This window comes from Seriola aureovittata, chromosome 8, assembly GCF_021018895.1.
Source record: "Seriola aureovittata isolate HTS-2021-v1 ecotype China chromosome 8, ASM2101889v1, whole genome shotgun sequence".
Lineage (NCBI taxonomy): Eukaryota > Metazoa > Chordata > Actinopteri > Carangiformes > Carangidae > Seriola > Seriola aureovittata.
This window is the reverse complement of record NC_079371.1, coordinates 28,115,994-28,134,507: the sequence shown is the minus strand read 5'-3', so window position 1 is coordinate 28,134,507 and position 18,514 is coordinate 28,115,994. Positions and strand designations below refer to the sequence as shown.

General features: G+C 39.6%; 1 protein-coding gene across 4 annotated transcripts in view; it reads right to left on the bottom strand.

The window, feature by feature from the left end:
• The window catches only part of csnk1a1 (casein kinase 1, alpha 1), a 28,325-nt gene extending 13,439 nt beyond the window's left edge, over positions 1–14,886 (bottom strand). For 2 of the 4 annotated variants that reach the window (XM_056382649.1, XM_056382648.1), the window contains exons 1-4: positions 14,138–14,886; positions 13,754–13,860; positions 5,941–6,067; positions 3,894–3,992 (exon numbers count right to left, since the gene is read on the bottom strand). In XM_056382649.1, coding sequence (XP_056238624.1) covers positions 3,894–3,992; positions 5,941–6,067; positions 13,754–13,860; positions 14,138–14,260 — 456 coding nt within the window. In that variant the 5' untranslated portion in view covers positions 14,261–14,886. The remainder of the gene's footprint in view (positions 1–3,893; positions 3,993–5,940; positions 6,068–13,753; positions 13,861–14,137) is intronic. The other 2 variants (XM_056382647.1, XM_056382650.1) reach the window with 2 other exon arrangements.
• Between the last annotated feature and the right edge of the window lie 3,628 nt (positions 14,887–18,514).

Genomic DNA, 18,514 nt, shown 5'->3' with positions numbered 1-18,514 from the left:
GGCAACTATGCTGCGTTGGTAGCTACACATGCAGCGAAGTTGTCCTGGCTAAATATACGTACCCATCGACTTCCCATGTGGGTAGATGGAGGGGTGGGTTGGGGGGGTTGGATCTATTAAGTATATTATGTGAAATTAATAGAAATATTCAATAAAACAAAATATTGTGTTAAACGTCACATGTATTTGTTGTTTGTTACATGTAGCAGACCATTTTTGTGCCAGCAGGTAGTACCAGCCATTTTCGCCGGCTACCACCGCAAGTATATTTCAGACCTGTGGGAAACACTGAACAATATACATATTTCATAGCAGGAATGTACAAAAACTTTGCTTTCTCTTTTGCTGCCATGCTAAAATTTGGAGGTACCCACAGCAGTGTGCTCACTACATATTAAGGGCTTCAACCTTCAATGTGAGCAAGTGCCAACTGACCCGAGAGACGAAGTCATGACATCAAGTCTGGGTTTGCCTCTCTTCCACTAGCTACTGCAACTCAAACCGCTTTTCTTTCATCAGTCTTCCTAAATGCTGAAGTGTGTTTCCATTAGAGCTGCTCACGACCAGAGATTTTCCTGGTTGACTGATAGCCGTTAGTTGACTAGTCATTTCACTGTGATATCAATTTAATTATTTGATGTATATTTTTGTGGGGCATTAGAAAATGGTTTGAGTCCAGGGTTCGAGTAACATTGCTAACTACATTACAGAGAAATACAAAATTGTAATAATAAGCCTTTCCTTTAAAATATTAATTTTACAAGCATGTGTATGAGGTGAGCTGCCTGCTAACTACTCTGATGAAGCTGTAATGACTGTGAATAACAACCATGAGAACATTAGAGTGAGCAGCCATGCTAAGTGGCTAATATTAGGCTACTTACATGTTTCAAATAATAAGTCATGTTTGAGGTTGTTGAATGACAGGTGACTGTTTTTATGTCGCCTTCTTGGGGTTGTCCTTTGAAACAAATGATCCACACTCTGGACTTCCTGTCTAACATACTGATGTATTATGACTGTTTTAAATTCTAGTGTCACTTCACCTGTCTAATATGTAACTATCATAAAGTTGAGAGTGGCATACAAACATGTTCAATTTATATGTTGCTGTTTAAAAGTGAACTGAAACAAATCTGGTGTTTAAGATGTTTTGAGAATCTTAGTTATTCTATTCTAGTTTAATCTGAAAATAATATACGGGTGAAAACTTATCAGGCCACTAACATTTCACACAAAGACTGCACAAAAAATGACTGAAAACAATGATAGAAAACACAATGATAACACATTTTATGCCTGAGAAGTAAAGTTTTACTATGGTCTATAGTTGATTTGATACTTTGCAAGAAGTTTTGTAATTCCATCAGTCTGTGAGTCCTGTACCATTAAACTAAACCATGAGCTGACTGTTACAGCCATAGCACAGCACCAGTTCCCTGTGCTCCTTCCTCCTCTGCTAAACAACTGAACTTCAAGAGCCACAGTCCAACTCTGATTTCTTCAACCAACATTCATTTACAATTGCTTCATACACAGCCACGCCATAACACACAGCTATGCTCCCTTTACATTTAATACTGCATGTTCACATGGGTCAAATATTTTGCAACAAAGACACACAACATCCTACAATATGCACAGTCAGAGCTGATGCCATCCAAACACACTAAGGACTGCAACTTCTCAAATTGTCATGTCATTGTCAGATGCATGTTCTCTGCTTGCTTCTGGACTCCAACATTTGTATTCCTTGTTTCAAAAACATCTACAATGCTGCACAAACTTTGTCACCTGGCATAGACATTAATAAATATGGACACATTCAAGCCTCAGCTGGTCCTCATCCAATGATGGGCTCATGTAGTTCAGAGTATGTCAGATATCTGTGGCATAAAAACAAAAAATGCTGCTGGTCAAATGCTTTGCACTGGCCCAGGTCTTCTGCTCACAGCTGCTCAGTATCCTCAGACCAAGTACTGGTACTTCTGTTTCAACTTCCAACTGTGTCTCTGACCTACTTTAACATGGACTAATAACTTCTGTGTCACAGTAAAAAGTGGCCCCACAGGTTTAAAATAAGGTAAAACATTTAGAAAGCAGTCATTACATTCAGTATAATCTGCTGCATAACTAAAGTAACCCATCATTCTGCCAAGATGTTGCCCCTTTGGAATAATCCTCTACACAGTTCAATTAAAAACAGTCCCATTACATTTGAATAGTCCATATTAGACTTAGTGTTTACTATGTTAATGGATGTTTGTCTGCAACAAACAGCAGGACTGCAGTGTCAGGGGTGGAAGGCTGTCACATCAGTGGGGGTTGGGCTATGATTGCACACCTGCTCTGTAGCAGACACACACACACACACACACTCTCTTTAGGAAGATGGTCAAATGTACACCCCAGGCTTTAACTTAACCAAACGTTGCCTGTCTGCAAGGCTCAAAATAATGGGCACAAAATATTCAATTTTGATGTCAGGCAACTTGATTATACACACATCTGGTGCAAAAAATGACATCACAAGTAGACAAAATCGCTTCCTTGTTTATATTGTGTGAGAAAACCAGCGTCATTGTCCCTCATGCAGAATCCAGGACAAAGAAACTGGACTCCACCACCCTGCAACCTCTGGGTTACATCAGAACTATTCTCTTTGTAGTGAAGGGGGATTACAGAGCTTCACATACCTAGGGATCTCACTGACAAAACCTGGACTGTGTGACTCATTGTATGATCACAACATCACTGGTGAATTTAATGTTTTGCGGAAAACTATTTGAAAATAGCTGCTTACATTTATATTTAAATTATACACAAAAATCTTCTCTTGGTTGACTCAAAGCAGTGTCGACCAAATACGAGTTAAGATTTACTTTTTAAACCTAAAAAAAAAAAAAAAAAAAAAATCCTTAAAAAGTGAATAATCAACATTCTTCTGATATTTTTAGTCTGCGACAACTCTGGATTTTAACTCCAGTGCAAACTCTGGATGATTTGCTTATTTTGTCAATATAATCAGTATCTAGTCGTCAGTACAATGGTGCCTGTTATTTTGAGGAATAAGAACGTTACTATAGTTAGTTTTGAACCAGTCCAATGCAGACAGAACCTTACATTTGATATGTCACATAAATGTTGTGCTATCATTCCTGGTTTCTACTGATAACTGACTAATAGCTAATCATGTCTTGTAATTGTCATTCATATCTATTCTTTGAGGCTGACATGCAGGGGTACATTCAAACTTTGATGTGATAAAACTTATACTGATAATGAAACCTGTGGGAAAAAAAACTATAGAAATCTTACTTATAATGACACAGACATTCATAATGCTGATTTGAATAAAACTTGAGTGGCAAGTATTGAATCCATGGAAACTTGACTATAAGCTGCCGAATGCAGGGCTAAAACAGATTTTGTTTTATTAGTTTGGACCATGAATGTAAAGCTATCATGAAAGCTTTGATATATTAGTTATGCCCTCTCTCCTCTTAAGTCTATTTCTCATAAAGGGTTATAACCATCATTGTTTGTCATTGTGTTGCCTTCAGTTTAAGAAGTGAGCAACATGTGACATTTGATACTGTTTGCAGGCTTACAATAACATGCCATGGGCCATGGGCCAATTACCAGGTTCCTCTGGAGCAGCAGTGACGGTGGGTCAGGTTGCTGCCATGAAGAGGTTCTTTCAGAAGCAGTAAGTATAGATATGACATCACCATGGACAAATCACCATTACTGAGACTAAATTTGTGGGTCAGTTTGGGATTAGGACTGTGGAGTTAACATGGCTACAATGACATGCAGCTGTCTGCCAACAGCTCTACACAGACCTTCAGAAACCATGCTTACAGTATGTACAGGGTCCGGACAGGTCTTACCTTATTACAATGACGGCCAATGCCCATGAGGAAGTTGTCTGGTTTGATGTCTCTGTGGATGAAGTTCTTTGTGTGTACATACTCAATTCTGCTGATCATCTGAAGATGAGAAGAAGGTTGTGGTTAAGTATTTCAGTCATTATTCTTCACCATCCTGTCAACTCAAATAATGAAAATATGTAAACAAACAACTCATCCTGTGTAGGAGGGACATTCACACAGATGCTTTCACAACAATTTAGAAATATGACAATTAAGAGTCACCAAAAGACCTTTTTCACTGAGGACGTTGTCATCCGTTAAACAGGATCAACACCTTTAACTCCTGACACTGATTTAAGTATTGTAGTGAGCCAAGCCAATGAAGCAGCATGCACAACATGCTAATACAGAATTATTAGTATTATTGGTTAACATTTGTACTTTCCTGCTATGACATTTAAAAAAAAAAAAAAAGGAAAATTCCTAAGACCTGCATGTCTTTGGACTGTGAACCCACAGGAAACCCATGCACAGATTAGTTAGGGACATCCTTACCAGCAACAACAACCATAATTAGAAACGTACAGTTTTAAAAATCGTTCTATGGAGGAGTCCACACCATGACTGTATCATCAACAACGACAGGGGCAATGCCTTTCAGAATGATTTGACAAAATGCAAAATACATTCGAATTTATAGGTCATCAGTTCAACACGGCAGATGACCATGTCAAAAACTAAAAAAAAAAAAAAAAAAAAAAAACCCACCTATCTGATAAAACAAACAGTATCTATAATACAGTGTTTACAAAATGATATGTTCAGTGTGGATGTTGTTATTGTTATGGTTACGGTACAGTTTGTGGTGTGGACAGTCCATTACTCTGCATAGACAAACACAGGCACGTTGGACCTTCTTGCTGGACTTGTATTTATCTCCTCATTGGGGTTGGGAAGGTTAAAGGGATAGTTCGGGTTATTTGACGTGGGGTTGTGTGAGGTACTCATGAATATTTGTTACATTACAGACAGTAGATTCTGTTCAGCGCGCTCCCAGTTGCAGCAGCAGATCACTCTGTAGATGCGCTTGTATGTAGGAATACGGTAGTTCAGTGGTTGAAAAATGTAGTGCCAAAGGAAAGTGCTATTTTCACAAGAAGATAAACCGCTGAAAATATTCTACATCAAGCTACATTTCAATGGATATTGGATTATGTCGATGGGCGTTTTTAGTCTCTAAAACACGTTTTTTCTTGTGGCTCTGTGCACCGCAACACCCCCTGCCACTCTGCAAGTGCTCCTGATCGGCTTTCCTAACTGGGAGCGCGCTGAACATAAACTACTGTGGGTTTTGTACTGACTATTCATAAGCACCTCACACAACACCACATCAAACCAGAACTATCCCTTTAAGATTTTATTGGTGCTGATACTGCTTATTGATCCATATCTGTTTTTTTTGTTACTTTTTAAAAAGAGAAAAAAAAAGTTTAAAATTGCTTTATTTTCTCATATGTACCTGTATAGATTAACATACTTGAGTAGCAAACTCCAACAGCACTGTTTTGAACAATCACTATTATACTATGATGTGAAGTGTAAAATACATAAAATTAACAATTCTTTACAGCAAAAGAAACAAAAATGCTCAGTAATGTAGACTCTGCTTTTGTGGTAGAGAAGTAACACAAATGTAATAAACAAGTTACCACCAGGACTTGTTCTTTGAAACTAATTTTACTGTTTGTAGTTTGCTGCCCCTACTCCTGACACACAGGCTCTGACAGAGGCTCTGGACTGGGAAAATTGAAAACAGAGACTAATGTCTTCATCAGAAACAGAGTTGATAAGCTAAAATGTGCAAGATTAATTTTATGTAGCAATAATTAATAGGAAATTTTTCTCTTAATTTATCCAGTACTGAGAGCAGAACCAATAACATCAGAGCTTATCTTTAAGAATTTAGCCCTGGGCATGTTTAATACAAGATTTAGTTTTCAGCCCCTCCCCCTCAGGCTGATCACTGATTCAGAAGACTGTAGAAGTGTGTGTATGTGTTAGCTACCTGGTCTGCCAGCATAAGGACCGTCTTCATGGTGAAGCGGCGAGAGCAGAAGTTGAACAGGTCCTCCAGGCTGGGTCCAAGCAGGTCCATAACTAGGACATTGTAGTCCTTCTCTTGGCCATACCACCTGGTGACACAACAGTGATATAAGTGTGTGTTTGTTGTTGGTTTCCAATCTAACACATGTATTAAGAAAGAAATGTGTGTTTTATCACTTTACGTAACTTCATTGAAACTAGTGTGGTTGCCCATGAACAATGACAAAAGTTATACAAGTCAAACAGCTCACAGCAGACAACATATGAAAGACATGTCACAGTAACGAACATTAGTGGAGGTCAGGAGGCTGCTTGGTCACTAAATGAGGAAAAAAAAATCATATATTTAGATTGTCATATTTATATATGACAATCAATTAATTCATAACTCAAATAAATAAAAACTCCATAAATGTGAAATGAGGTGAAATAAAAACTTTTAAATTGACAATGCAAACAGAATAGGAGACGTTTGGAAATACATATAGAGCACAGGAAGTATCATGTTCCCTGAGGAAATCTCCGTTCAGTAGAAATGACAACAGAAACCAGAGATTTGGTCGTTGGTACCAATACCAATGAAATGCAATGATTCTCAATACTGAGTTCGATGCCACAGCAAAACCCAAAACAGAAAACAGAGGCTGCTGTGCACAAACTGTGCTAACACGAACACACACTTCCATATAGTCAGTGTGCAGCAGTAGTTTAAATTGACTAACAAGCATAGTGATGTATGAGATTAGTCAACTAAATGATTAAATGTTGCTACGCACAATAGTCTGCACCACAAATACTAGTCAGTTAAACTAATTAAAATTTTGTTTGTTGATGGCGCAAACTCACTTTCCAGACTATTTTCTTTCGGACTAGTTGAGTCGTTTAAATTTCAATTTCAATTTCACCCATTCAGACCAGGAGCCACGTCTGCGTGCTTCACACTTTACAGCCAGATGTAATGTTGGCGCATTTTACATGCTGATGTTGTTTTCTAGATGTGTTATTGGTCAAATGCATTGTGTTTCCCTGAAATACACATGGGAAGGTGAAATACATTATGGGAAATGTAGTTTGTTTGCTTTTCCATCACTCTGCACAACTTAAAAACTTTTTTGAGGACAGACAGGTCGACGACCTGAGCAAGAGGAGCAATACTGAAACAGACAACAGGAGTTACCTCAACGAGAATAACAATGACAAAGAGTGATTCAGACAGACTTCAAGGTACCTGCCGACCTGCTGTCTAATGCTCAGTGGATCAGAGATGGATGACACCCGAAGGCGATCCCCTGATAAACCTGGATTTTTGTTCAATTTGTAAGTCAAATTTATTTATAAAGCACATTTAAAACAAAGTGCTGAGCTTTTGCAATAGCAACAACCATAAAGTTTAAAAGAGCAATAAGATCATAACCGCCATCACGTCACACTAGTTCTGACGACAAAAAGAACCAAAGAATGTGTCAGTGAGAACAACTATATCACTATATCATCCTATAAAAACACATTATATGATCATCGAGAGCAGGACAGGCCAGAACAACACTGTCAGCTTCGTTCTTCCCTGTCCCTCTTCTTATAAACAAGGAAAACTTGTTTAGTCACTTTTTCAGTACTTCTGTTACATCATCAGAGATGCTTGACATATTGGTGGACAATATATTATTGGCCACAGCATTTCAGTAGATAAGTTTTGGTTGTGCTGAATTGGGAGTTTGTCCTCTGCCTGTTTGCTCGACGGCGGGGCAGCACTCCTCAACACTCAAAGCAACAGCACAGTGACTTCAGAGCAGAGCACACAAGGGAGACAATCCAACAGACTTCAGGTCTTTTACTGTAGATCGATGACGAGAATTCTCATCGTCTCTAGGATTGTCACCAGAACCGATAATTTGGCTCAAAGTCGATGCCCCGAGGTAAAAAACAGTACGGTACCAGTTTTTTCGTGGTATCGAAGGCACTGAGAATTGATAGTCACTCTCTTATGAAAGTAACATATCCTATTTAGGGAGGCAGTTGAATGAGTGCTCGTCATGCCCGCTCGCGCATTAGGTCGCTTTGTGCACAAGCAGGATGTCATTAACTGTATGAGCAACTTATCTCATGGTGCGAAAGTGTCTTACCTCAAAAGTGGCAGTAATCTACCAAAAACATGTGTAAAAGAACATTAACACTAATTTCTGCATCACTGGCAACATTTGAGTGACTCGGAACACGTGAGCACAGTTTCTCCAACACATGCTCTGCGTCTGCCAAAAGGAGGAAGAGGAACGTCCACTACTAGGCTGCAGTCTAGCCACAATAACAAGTGGAAGATGGCGACAAGTTCAGGCACACAACTTGGTCCAGCCTCAGCACCTCGGCTCGTCGAAAGAAAAAGCCAGAAGAGTCGCGTATGGAAATATTTTGCTTTCGAGGCGGATGAAGGGTTGATTATAGACCCGCAAAAGCCCGTTTGTAAATGGTGCCTTTGCACTTTCCAAACCACAGTTGAAATGCTGTGCAATAAAAACTTAACTGCTTATATTTTAACAAAGTATTGTTTACTTTAAATACTTGAAGGCCACATGCCACTGTTCTTTTCTGCTATGTCCATAGTTGTTTCATTTCATTATATCTATTATTTCCACATTTCTTTGTCTCAGGGCACTATAGATAAAAAGCTGTGCAATTAAAAGTTGATTGTTTATATTTTAGTACAGTATTGTTTATTTTAAATTCTTGAAGGCTACATGCCACTGTTCTTTGTTTTTTTTATTCGTATTTTTCAATAAAGGAGTGAAATGGAATTTATTGTGTGTTTTTTTTATTTTTTATTTAACGTGGTATCGAAATAGGTATCAAGGATCGTGGAGTTTCACTGGTATTTGTATCGATTAATAAATTTCGGGCATAGTGACATCCCTAATTGCCTCTGTGAAACTAAATCTTCAGTCTTTGGAGACGGTCAGGGTCGGCCTCTATAGCTGTGGCAGAGCTGCTGGTGCTCTCAGGACTAGCTTCCCTGTTGACAGATACATCCTCACCACTCAGTTTAAAAAACGCTGATATTTTGTCCCGACTTTCAGAAGTTTGGGGTCAGCGTCTGTCCATCTTTAGTTCTGGAGGGGTATATAACACTTAAAGGAAAGCTTTTATTGGTTTTAATGTAACGAGTTGTTGACCTCTTCCATGTGTGGGGGGAGGGGCTAAGACACACACAGTTAAATAGAAAGCAAAGGAGATAGATTCATATGTAATTAGAGTCTACACCGAAATGAATGTATCTTGTCAATTCATCTGGTATATTGTCATTATTACTGTCCTTATGGGAGTCAGTTCATTCAGTTCACCAGTTTTGCACTGATTTACTTGTAACAGGCTCCTGTGGACAAGTGGAGTGTAGGTTGTGGACAAGCACTATGCAGCAGAAACAGGGGCAGTTGTTGACTTCGCTGCTTCATTACAGGAGCAAGGATCACTTCCTGCAGAGGCTTCGATGTCCTCTTCGTGGTCACTGTTATTTTGAGTTTTATATTTTTGAGGTCCTGCCAACGCGCTATGCCTAAAGGGATAATATGTTGAGTTTTGCACCCAAATATTTCAGGTCTCAAGCTCAGCGACAGCATGAAAAGACGCACTAAATTGTGGTCACTGGTCAGTGCTCAGTTCAGTTTGTCATTTGTTAAGCGATAGTTTAAAATAAATTAATGATCTATAAAACCCTGTTGTCCCGGAGGCGTCCTCAGAAGACCTCATGCTCTCTTGTCCCTCGGACACCGTTAGAACCCTGACCATCATGTATCTGTACGTGAATGCTGTGGTGCTGTGTGTGAAAAAACATCAAATGTGATCAACAAGCTTAAAAACAAAACACAGCAGTAACAAATACAGCTGCCCAGATAACTAGTTCAACAAATTTCAACTCCTCTACAACATCAAACAAGATGACAAAGTGAAGCAATCTATGCAGCTCCAAGAGTCAGCTGATGTATAACGTCTTAGGTGTTGGTAGTTCAATACATGTGGCTTTATTTAACAGACAATTACAATATTCTGTACGTATATGCTGACTAAGAGCTGTGATGTTTTAGAGTTATAAACAGTAAAACTGAAATATAAACCTTCCCTTTTACAAACGTTAGTGTGTGTTTCACTGTTCACCACTACAGTATTTAACAGAGCACAGTGGAGTTTGCTGCAAGCAGTCATCATGAAAAGAAGGTGTGTTTCAAAGTCAGGATGAGACTAGCTCTTACCCGTGATTTGGCAATTATTTGTTCCTGCATTGCCAAGTATTTAACACTATGCACCCCTGACTTATAGGAGAACAGGGACAGTCTAATTTCTCAGATTATGAAAAGTGTTACAATCTGACACTAACACAACTCTAATGAGCATGTGCTCCAATTCAATCACTTGCTTTTTGCTTGGTACAAATGGTGCATGATCCTCGATTATAATATTCTAATATTACCAGAGAGAGAAAAGCTGAAATGCACAGACTATAATCATGGTAAATATCTTAAATCTAAAATACCCAAGCTTGTGTCCACAACCACTCATTCACAGATCACCAACTAGGGACTTTTATGTAGAGGACTATCATGACAAAATGAAATAACACTTTGGGACATTGCGTTGGTCTTTTCTCTGCACCGTTACTTATGTCATTGATGTCACATGATTAAAATGTGTCATCTCAATGTCGACTGGTGAATCATCTATAATGAATAAATGTGATTTTGTCATAAATACATGATATAATACTGAGCATTTCTTTGTTTCTGGTGTGACCTTCAGTTCTCTAAACAACAGCTGAAAACTTTTCTGTCGCTGCCATTTATTAAATCACATTTGAGGCTGTTAATTCATTTCTCACACTGTTACTTTTATTCTCATATTTCATCCATCATTCTATTTAAACTTTTATTTTTAAAACTGAAATCTTTAATAACTATATTTAATTGGACTTGAATGTCCATTACAATGTGTCTGTTTTACACTTAAAGTTTTATGTAAATGCACCAAATGACCCTGTTGAAATGTGCTACACTTGTCTTGCGGCCATGTGTGCTGTGATGCTCCGCTCACATTAAACATTTTCAAGCTGCCCTGTCTGCTCATCTGCTGCCGCCTTTTCTTTTTTGTATGATGGTATACGTTGCTTGGTTGGTGACCATCGGTTGTACACTTTTCACGATGCATTGTTGGGATACTATAAGTCCACTATGTAGGGTATAATAATTTTCACTATACATTCAGACAGCACTACAAAATGGTGAACTCACTATATGGTGAACTATGCAGTGAGTGATTTCAGACACAGCCAGTCTGTCATCGTGTGGAGAATGGGACGCTCAGCCACACTCACACACTTTGTTTGAAGTGTGTTACACAAGGTAAACAAGTTCTGTCAACTTCGGAAAATTCTTATTCACCACAGACCCGGTTCCTTAAACTAGAACCAAATGCTTCAGTCATTGTGGAACAGCAGAGCATAATGAGTAACTACAGTAGGTGGTGACTGTATAAAAAGTAAAGCAGGGTGAAGTTAGAGTGGAGGAGGGGCAGCAGGACCAGCAGGTTTGTCAGGCTCTAACAAGACTCTGCTGCAACATGAATCCAACACCACCGGTACAAAGATTCAATGAACAGTCCCTGCTTGTTCAGCAGTAAAGGTGAAAAAAGCTTTGCTTTAAAAGTTGCAGAGAAAGAAAGGGACCAAAATAACCACAAGCACAACTGGCTTCCTGAGCCTCAGTTGATATTCATTGTCCTGTGAGAGGAAATCTGGTTTATAGTCAGGAATAAAAGGCTATCATTTTCCATCCAGCATGCTAACAGCAGCAGCAATACACATGGCATATGGTAATGTTTGAATACAGCTCCACAATGTGCTCACCAAATTTCAAAACAGACGCTTCAAACATCTTTGATTTTGTTCTTTGAGTTCCCCTGGTCACAAGTTATAGCTGTTATGAATCATAGTGACGCTAGCTTTACAACACATTACTACAACTCACTTCCTGGTGTCTACAACAAGTCTTTTAAGTTACCAGCACTGAGACTCTTCTATGGCCGAGAACTGCACATAAAAATGAACAACGGGCATCGGAGCAATGTGTGCTTATATCGATGACAGGAATTAGCTTACAGCCGGTCTAATTGTAAAGAAGGTGTGTGTGTTCAGCGTTCAGGTTTCAACCAAGTCACCATGCCTTAGTGAGCCACAGTCATTGTCTTTATTCAGCCATATGCCAGCTGTACTGTATACTGTATATGGTCAAACATGTTAGCACTGTTAGTCAGCCTGTTTCTCTGTTAGCTATTCAATCAGATACACAGGAGGTTACCTTGTCTTAAAACTGTAGCATGATTCATCTTTACAACAACAACAGAACAATGTATCAACGACAGAACAATGTATAATCTGACCGCTATATCAATAATATATAGTTTGTGAGAAATGTAAAATGAACTTTTCTAGATTTTCAAAAACATGTAAAGATCTGTAAATTAACTCATTAAGCCCAGGAGTATCCGACTTTCCCAAAAAATGGTATTAAAGATATAAAAAGGTACAAAGAATCTGTAATCTAATTGATCACACACATGATGAACCATGATAATGCTGATTAATACTGAGTATAACCTGCTTAAAATATCACAACAGTGAATTTCACAGGTTTTGTCTTTCTGTGGCTGCAAAGAGAATGACAAACATTTAAAAAAAGGACTAATTACGGGTAATAAAGGAATGATAATGATTTTGTGTGGGACTGGTGAATCAAATAAATTGGGGTCACAAACACAGGGAAGGAAACTGTAATACTGTCACTTCAAGTCTTGATGCGTATCCTTATGTTAAAATCGTACAATAAATATGGACATATTTATTCCCTACACGAACTTGCATTGATTACAAATGACTTCTCATGTACTACTTCCCTGTTCCAGTGCGCACAAAACCATATCAGTAAGTTTACAGTACTTCCATTTTTCTACAGCTAGGGGCCAGTATTACCGTCTTCCTTAATATAGGCGAATACACAACCGTCTCCTATTATTCAAAAAATGAGCAGACAAACTCACAGGCCTCATGAGTGTTAACAGCTGCTCTGCATTGACAGGCCGTTTTAAAATGTCCAACATTAACAATGTGAAAGGTAAAACAACATTGTGACCAATCAAACATGGTATATATGTTGTAGTATATGGCGAGTCTCTCCAACATTACCACATGCTCTGTGGGGCTATACCCAACTCTCAACACACTTCAATACGACAAACAAATTGTGTGATGTTACAGTGTAAAGCAGGGCCATACAAGGGCTGAAATCACTCGGTTAAAAGACACTTCTACTGTGGGGCTCGGATGGTTGTTTTCGCTTCTGTGCTCCGCCGCCATTTTCTAACAGGGTAGGGGAAGACATGTTGGGAACTAACACAACAAAAGAGGAGCGGCCATTTCCAACCACATAGTTGCTTTTCCTCAGCCTTGGCAGCTGGCAGACAGGTTAAAAGAACAACATTGGGTCTAAATCCGGCAACACAAAGCAACTTGACATGTAAAGTGAAAACTCGACGGGATTTTGAAGTGTTCGCGGAAAATTCATCGTCAGTAGAATCGACTAAGTAACCTAATGCAGATTAGCAGGCCTACTGCCAACAAGGTTGCTGCCACTTCGACATTAGTTGTGTTTTTTCCAAAGCAAACAACACTAATATTGATGGCATAACAATTTGTCACTTCTTTGTCAATGATGACAGCACGTGAAAAGGTTGCCCCTTACCTGATGTGAGGGATCCCAACACCACCTTGTAGGATTTTGTACAGCTTGCTTTCGTATAACAACTGTGGATGTCTGGCTTTCTGTGACTCCAGTTTTACAGCTACCTCCTGAAAATGGCACACACACAAAAAAATAACATTTACATTTAGGTATGTACGGCTCCGTGCTCACTGCGTCAGTTACAGTACAGACTAAATATCCTGGTACACATTGTAATCGTGAAGCAGCTTTAGCCAAATCAATTTAACAGCTTGATAGCTCAGGACTTGCTAACCTACAAAGCCGTGTTGCAATCTGCCTCAGATACTTCAGACTCATATGTCCCAGCATAAAAACTGTACAACAAGAACACACACATATATATATGTTGATGCAGTAAATTACCTCTCCATTTGTGATGTTGATGGCCAGATATATGTCGCCGAAAGATCCCGATCCGATTTTTCTGACAAGCTTGTATTTTCCACCGACTATGAATTCGGCTTTGGAGCCACTGCTGCTCGCCATAATATCCACCAAAAGACGATTTCCTCCTGATTCACTTTAGGAAATTCTGTGTGGCAGTCTGGCCCGATCGTCAGCAGAACATACAGAGACCTGGGTGTCCACTTGGTGTCGACGGGGGTAATTATGGATTAGCTGTTGCTCCAAATAATAATATCGACAACGAACGGAACAGGTAAGCTGGAAAATAGATTTCTCCTGGCGTTATTCCCTTTAATCATAGGCTACCATCTACAAAGGATCTGTGTTCAAATAAAACCTCATCCGAGAAACACTTAATGCCGTGTCAGTGTCGAAATATATACATCCACAACTAAATCCGAAAAACTACGGCCTTCGACAACCACCCAGCTACCTCGAAGTAGCAGCTAGTCGTATCTAACGCTGGCTAACGTTAGCATCAAGCTAACGCTGTCGCAAGGACCGCCGCGGAAAAAATCTCCGGACCTCCTCCGTGCTGAGGGGCAAAGGGTGCCTTTTCGATTACACTTCCGATTGTATCGTTGGCTTTTCAATCTTTTCAGTCCCTTTTCGGTCGTTTTCGACAAACTTCAAGGGTCGCAACCGTCTGTACAAAGCGCAACCCACTCACTCCGCCATCTTGTCTTCTCTACCCTTTCTCTCAGCTGGTTTCCGTTGGAGGCGATTAGCTAAGGTTAGATATCCCAGGACGCCTTCACGTGCTGTCGGAGATAATACAATCAACAGGCATGAACGCCCGGTTATATACAGAGCCTCATTGTAACTGGGGACGGAATTGTATTCTCTATGCGCACAGTGTATCCAGTCAACAACTGCACAGTTAAAATTGGGATTTATTATGCAGCTATTTTTGGTTAGAAGAATAATTATGAAGCGGCCCAATCAGTATCCATTGTGTGTATTCTGTATTTTACTTTTGCTTTCCTGTGCGGCTTTATTTGCCTCAGATTATAAATGTCAAATTAAACGAAGCAAACATAAAATGACCGAGGACTGTGTGATAATTTGTACGTGATCTGTGTTTTGTCGTGTTCGACCGCAGAGCCCGTGAATGCACCTACAGGTGGTATTTACGACTAACGTTGGGAAACCAGGCTGCGTCATATCTCTGCCGGCCCAACGTCCACCACAGCGTTTCACAGGCACCAGTTTCAGCCTTTTCAGCTTTCACATGTAGTGTTCAGTTCGTTTTTAATTTCCCCCCTCCCCCCTCTTTCTTTTATATCCACTTTTGATAACATAGTGAAAACATTAACGTAATAAGGGCCCATTTAGACCGTAAATTTCATGTATCTCATGAGAGGGCATTGATTTGTAGATACACTACTGTAAAAGGTGTATCTGATTCCTGAAACTGGGTAGACAGGAAGGGAGGAGCAGGATAATGTCTGTTCTCATTATAAACGGTCACTTCAACGTTAGGTCAGGAATATTTAGGAGTGACAGATTCTTTAACTTGGTGAGACAGTATCAACATTAATACACTGAAGTCAATAAAACATTCAAAATGAGCTGTTGGCCTTCACTGTTTTGTATCTGGTTACACTTGTTAGCAATAGATATGTAACACAACAACGCTGCTTTGGTCTGGTTTACAGAGTGACTGAAACCAGCATTGGAGGGAACTATGATGGAATAATGTGTGAACATTTCCAAGTCAGAAGTTTTTCCGGTTCTTCTCATTCTGCTGACGTTGCATGAATGCAGCTTAAGGGTGTGGACCACATTGGTGCAGGGGCGTGTTGCTTCAAGTACAGGTGAGCAAATCAAACACAATCCGGACACTTGCTTATCATATATACAGGAACACAGTGAGGTTTGTAATAGGCTCCAGAGGCTGTGTCACAGCAAGGACACAGACCAGGACTTTAAAGAGACTATCCTCACAGTACCCCACCTACCAGAAAACGTGACCACATAAAGTCTTTTTAAATTACCTAGAGTTTTTGTTATTTGTAATTCATACTGTCTGTAAATGTCTTTTTCCCAGCACAAGGGAGTAAAATGATGCACTGCTGGAAGTGAAACTCTGGTTTGGAAATACTGAAGATATGATTTCTTTATTGCCCTAAAACCAGTAGGCCTAGGTTTAGTACAGATAGAGCCTTGGTTCCCACCTGTGGACCGGGGCCCACTGGTGGGCTGTGAAGGTATTGCAAGTGGACTTTCAAATCATTTCCAAAAGAGTACAATTTAAAGAGACAGCCCTCCTGTAAAAAAAAAAAAAGGAGCCCATAGGTTGTCTGTGAAGCAAGTTGTTATGACCCATATTTATGTTTTGTTGCTAGGTGACATCTTGGTCGAAGTAATAATGAAAGGAACAATGGGAAAAGTGTGGCGAAGTAGTATAAAAAGAGACAAAGTCCACGTCTGGAGGAGGTTGTGGTGGATGGATGAATATGACACAGGAGAGCAGTGTCCAATTCTCATGTGAAAGTAGATGTTTATATTGTAACCATGAGAAAAAAGTGTAATGTGTAATGTTGAATAACATTTAACCCAAAACAGGACCTTTTCCTAAACCTAACTAAGCCATGACTGTTATAGCAACCGTGTCGACAAAGGTAGGTATATGGCGTCGTAGGTACAGTCTGCGTGTTTATTATTGTAACCAGGACAACCAAGGTCCGGTACACCTGCCGCCGTAGAGGCGCTATTTCAGGAGACACTTGTATGGTTCATATCAGAGGGTTGAAAAAAACCACCTGCATGGTTGTTCAGGTTGGAGGATGACTTGCAATTTTGATGAAAAGATCAATAATGTTTTTAAATGTTTAAAAAATTTAAAAAAATCACACTGTTTTTTCTCATGTTAAGGCCTAAAACTGTGATAAGCCAATGATAGCAACCACATCGTATAGCTGTTTGCTATCTCAGTCTGTCATGATAAAACATTACACCCGGTCTCCTGTGTTAGAGTCCGATGTTCTGTCGACCCATCCATCCATCCTGACCATGCACCTGCGTGAGCCCACTTTGTGGGTCTGTAACTGTAAATAAAGATGGATGTAGCCTCTGTGACGTCACCCACAGTTTTCTGAAGAGCGGTTTTGAAGCTCAGAGTGAGCTGCTCCACTGTTGCCATCTTGGCAGTGTCAGACTCCACCTCTAACTCCCAGCTAATCTAAAAATGGACAAAGAAGTGGAGCCTGTGTGGAGCCGAGACTTTCGTGCATGCTGGTTTGTGGTAAGCATTCGCTCACCTACCTGTCACTCAAAACAGTTTTTGTACCAGGCTGTAAACATGTTTATTTCTGCTGCAAAGTTGGACATTTTAACATGGGAGTCTATAGGGATTGACTCACTGCTGGAGCCAGACTCTAGTGGTCATTAGAGGAACTGCAGGTTTTGGTACTTTCATTTTGGCTTAATTTTCTGGCCTCAGAGGTTGATGCTTGGTCAAAATAAGCTGCTTGAATAAATGTTTCTGAGGGAGGAAGGTCACTGCAGCGCCATTTCCTGGCCAGTGGATGATGTTGCATCGGCCCATTCATATTTGCTACTATTATTATTAGCCTCATTATTAGTCTTTATAATCCTTTTTAGTTTTTAGTTAACTATCAGCAGCGGCATAGCTGACATGAACACAAAGAGACTGGTCAAGCTGGCTGGGTCTGTGCTTGGCAGGAGTCTGGACTCACTCAGGACTGTTGTGGAGAGACGCATGCAATGTAAGATGGAGGTCATCTTGGACAATACCAACCATCCTGTCCACAACATTCTGGCAGGACAGAGAAGCAGCTACAGCTGCAGCAAACCTCTCATCTCACTGTGCTGCAGAACAGAGAGGTTCAGGAGATCCTTTGTTCCCACTGCCATCAGGCTGTAGAACACCTCAGCCAAAGGTAGTGGACTAATCTATTATTATTGTTTATTTATTATTAACTGTTATTATTATTGTTATTATTATTATCATTATTAACTGTTATTATTATTATTATTATTATTATTATCAACTATGAGCTAATGGACACATGAATTTGCCCGAGGGGATAAATAAAGTATCTATCTATCTATCTATCTATCTATCTATCTATCTATCTATCTATCTATCTATCTATCTATCTATCTATCTATCTATCTATCTATCTATCATCAGTATAGTATTAGTTTATTATTATTTTGATCATTGTGTGTAACCTGCATTATGCTATTTTCTCTTTCCCCCTAGTATAGTTCTGTATATAGTGTAGTATAGTATTATAATACCCAATCATCACTCTTCATGCCTGAACCTAACTAATCCAGTCGACAAAGGCAAAGAGTGCAAGCCAA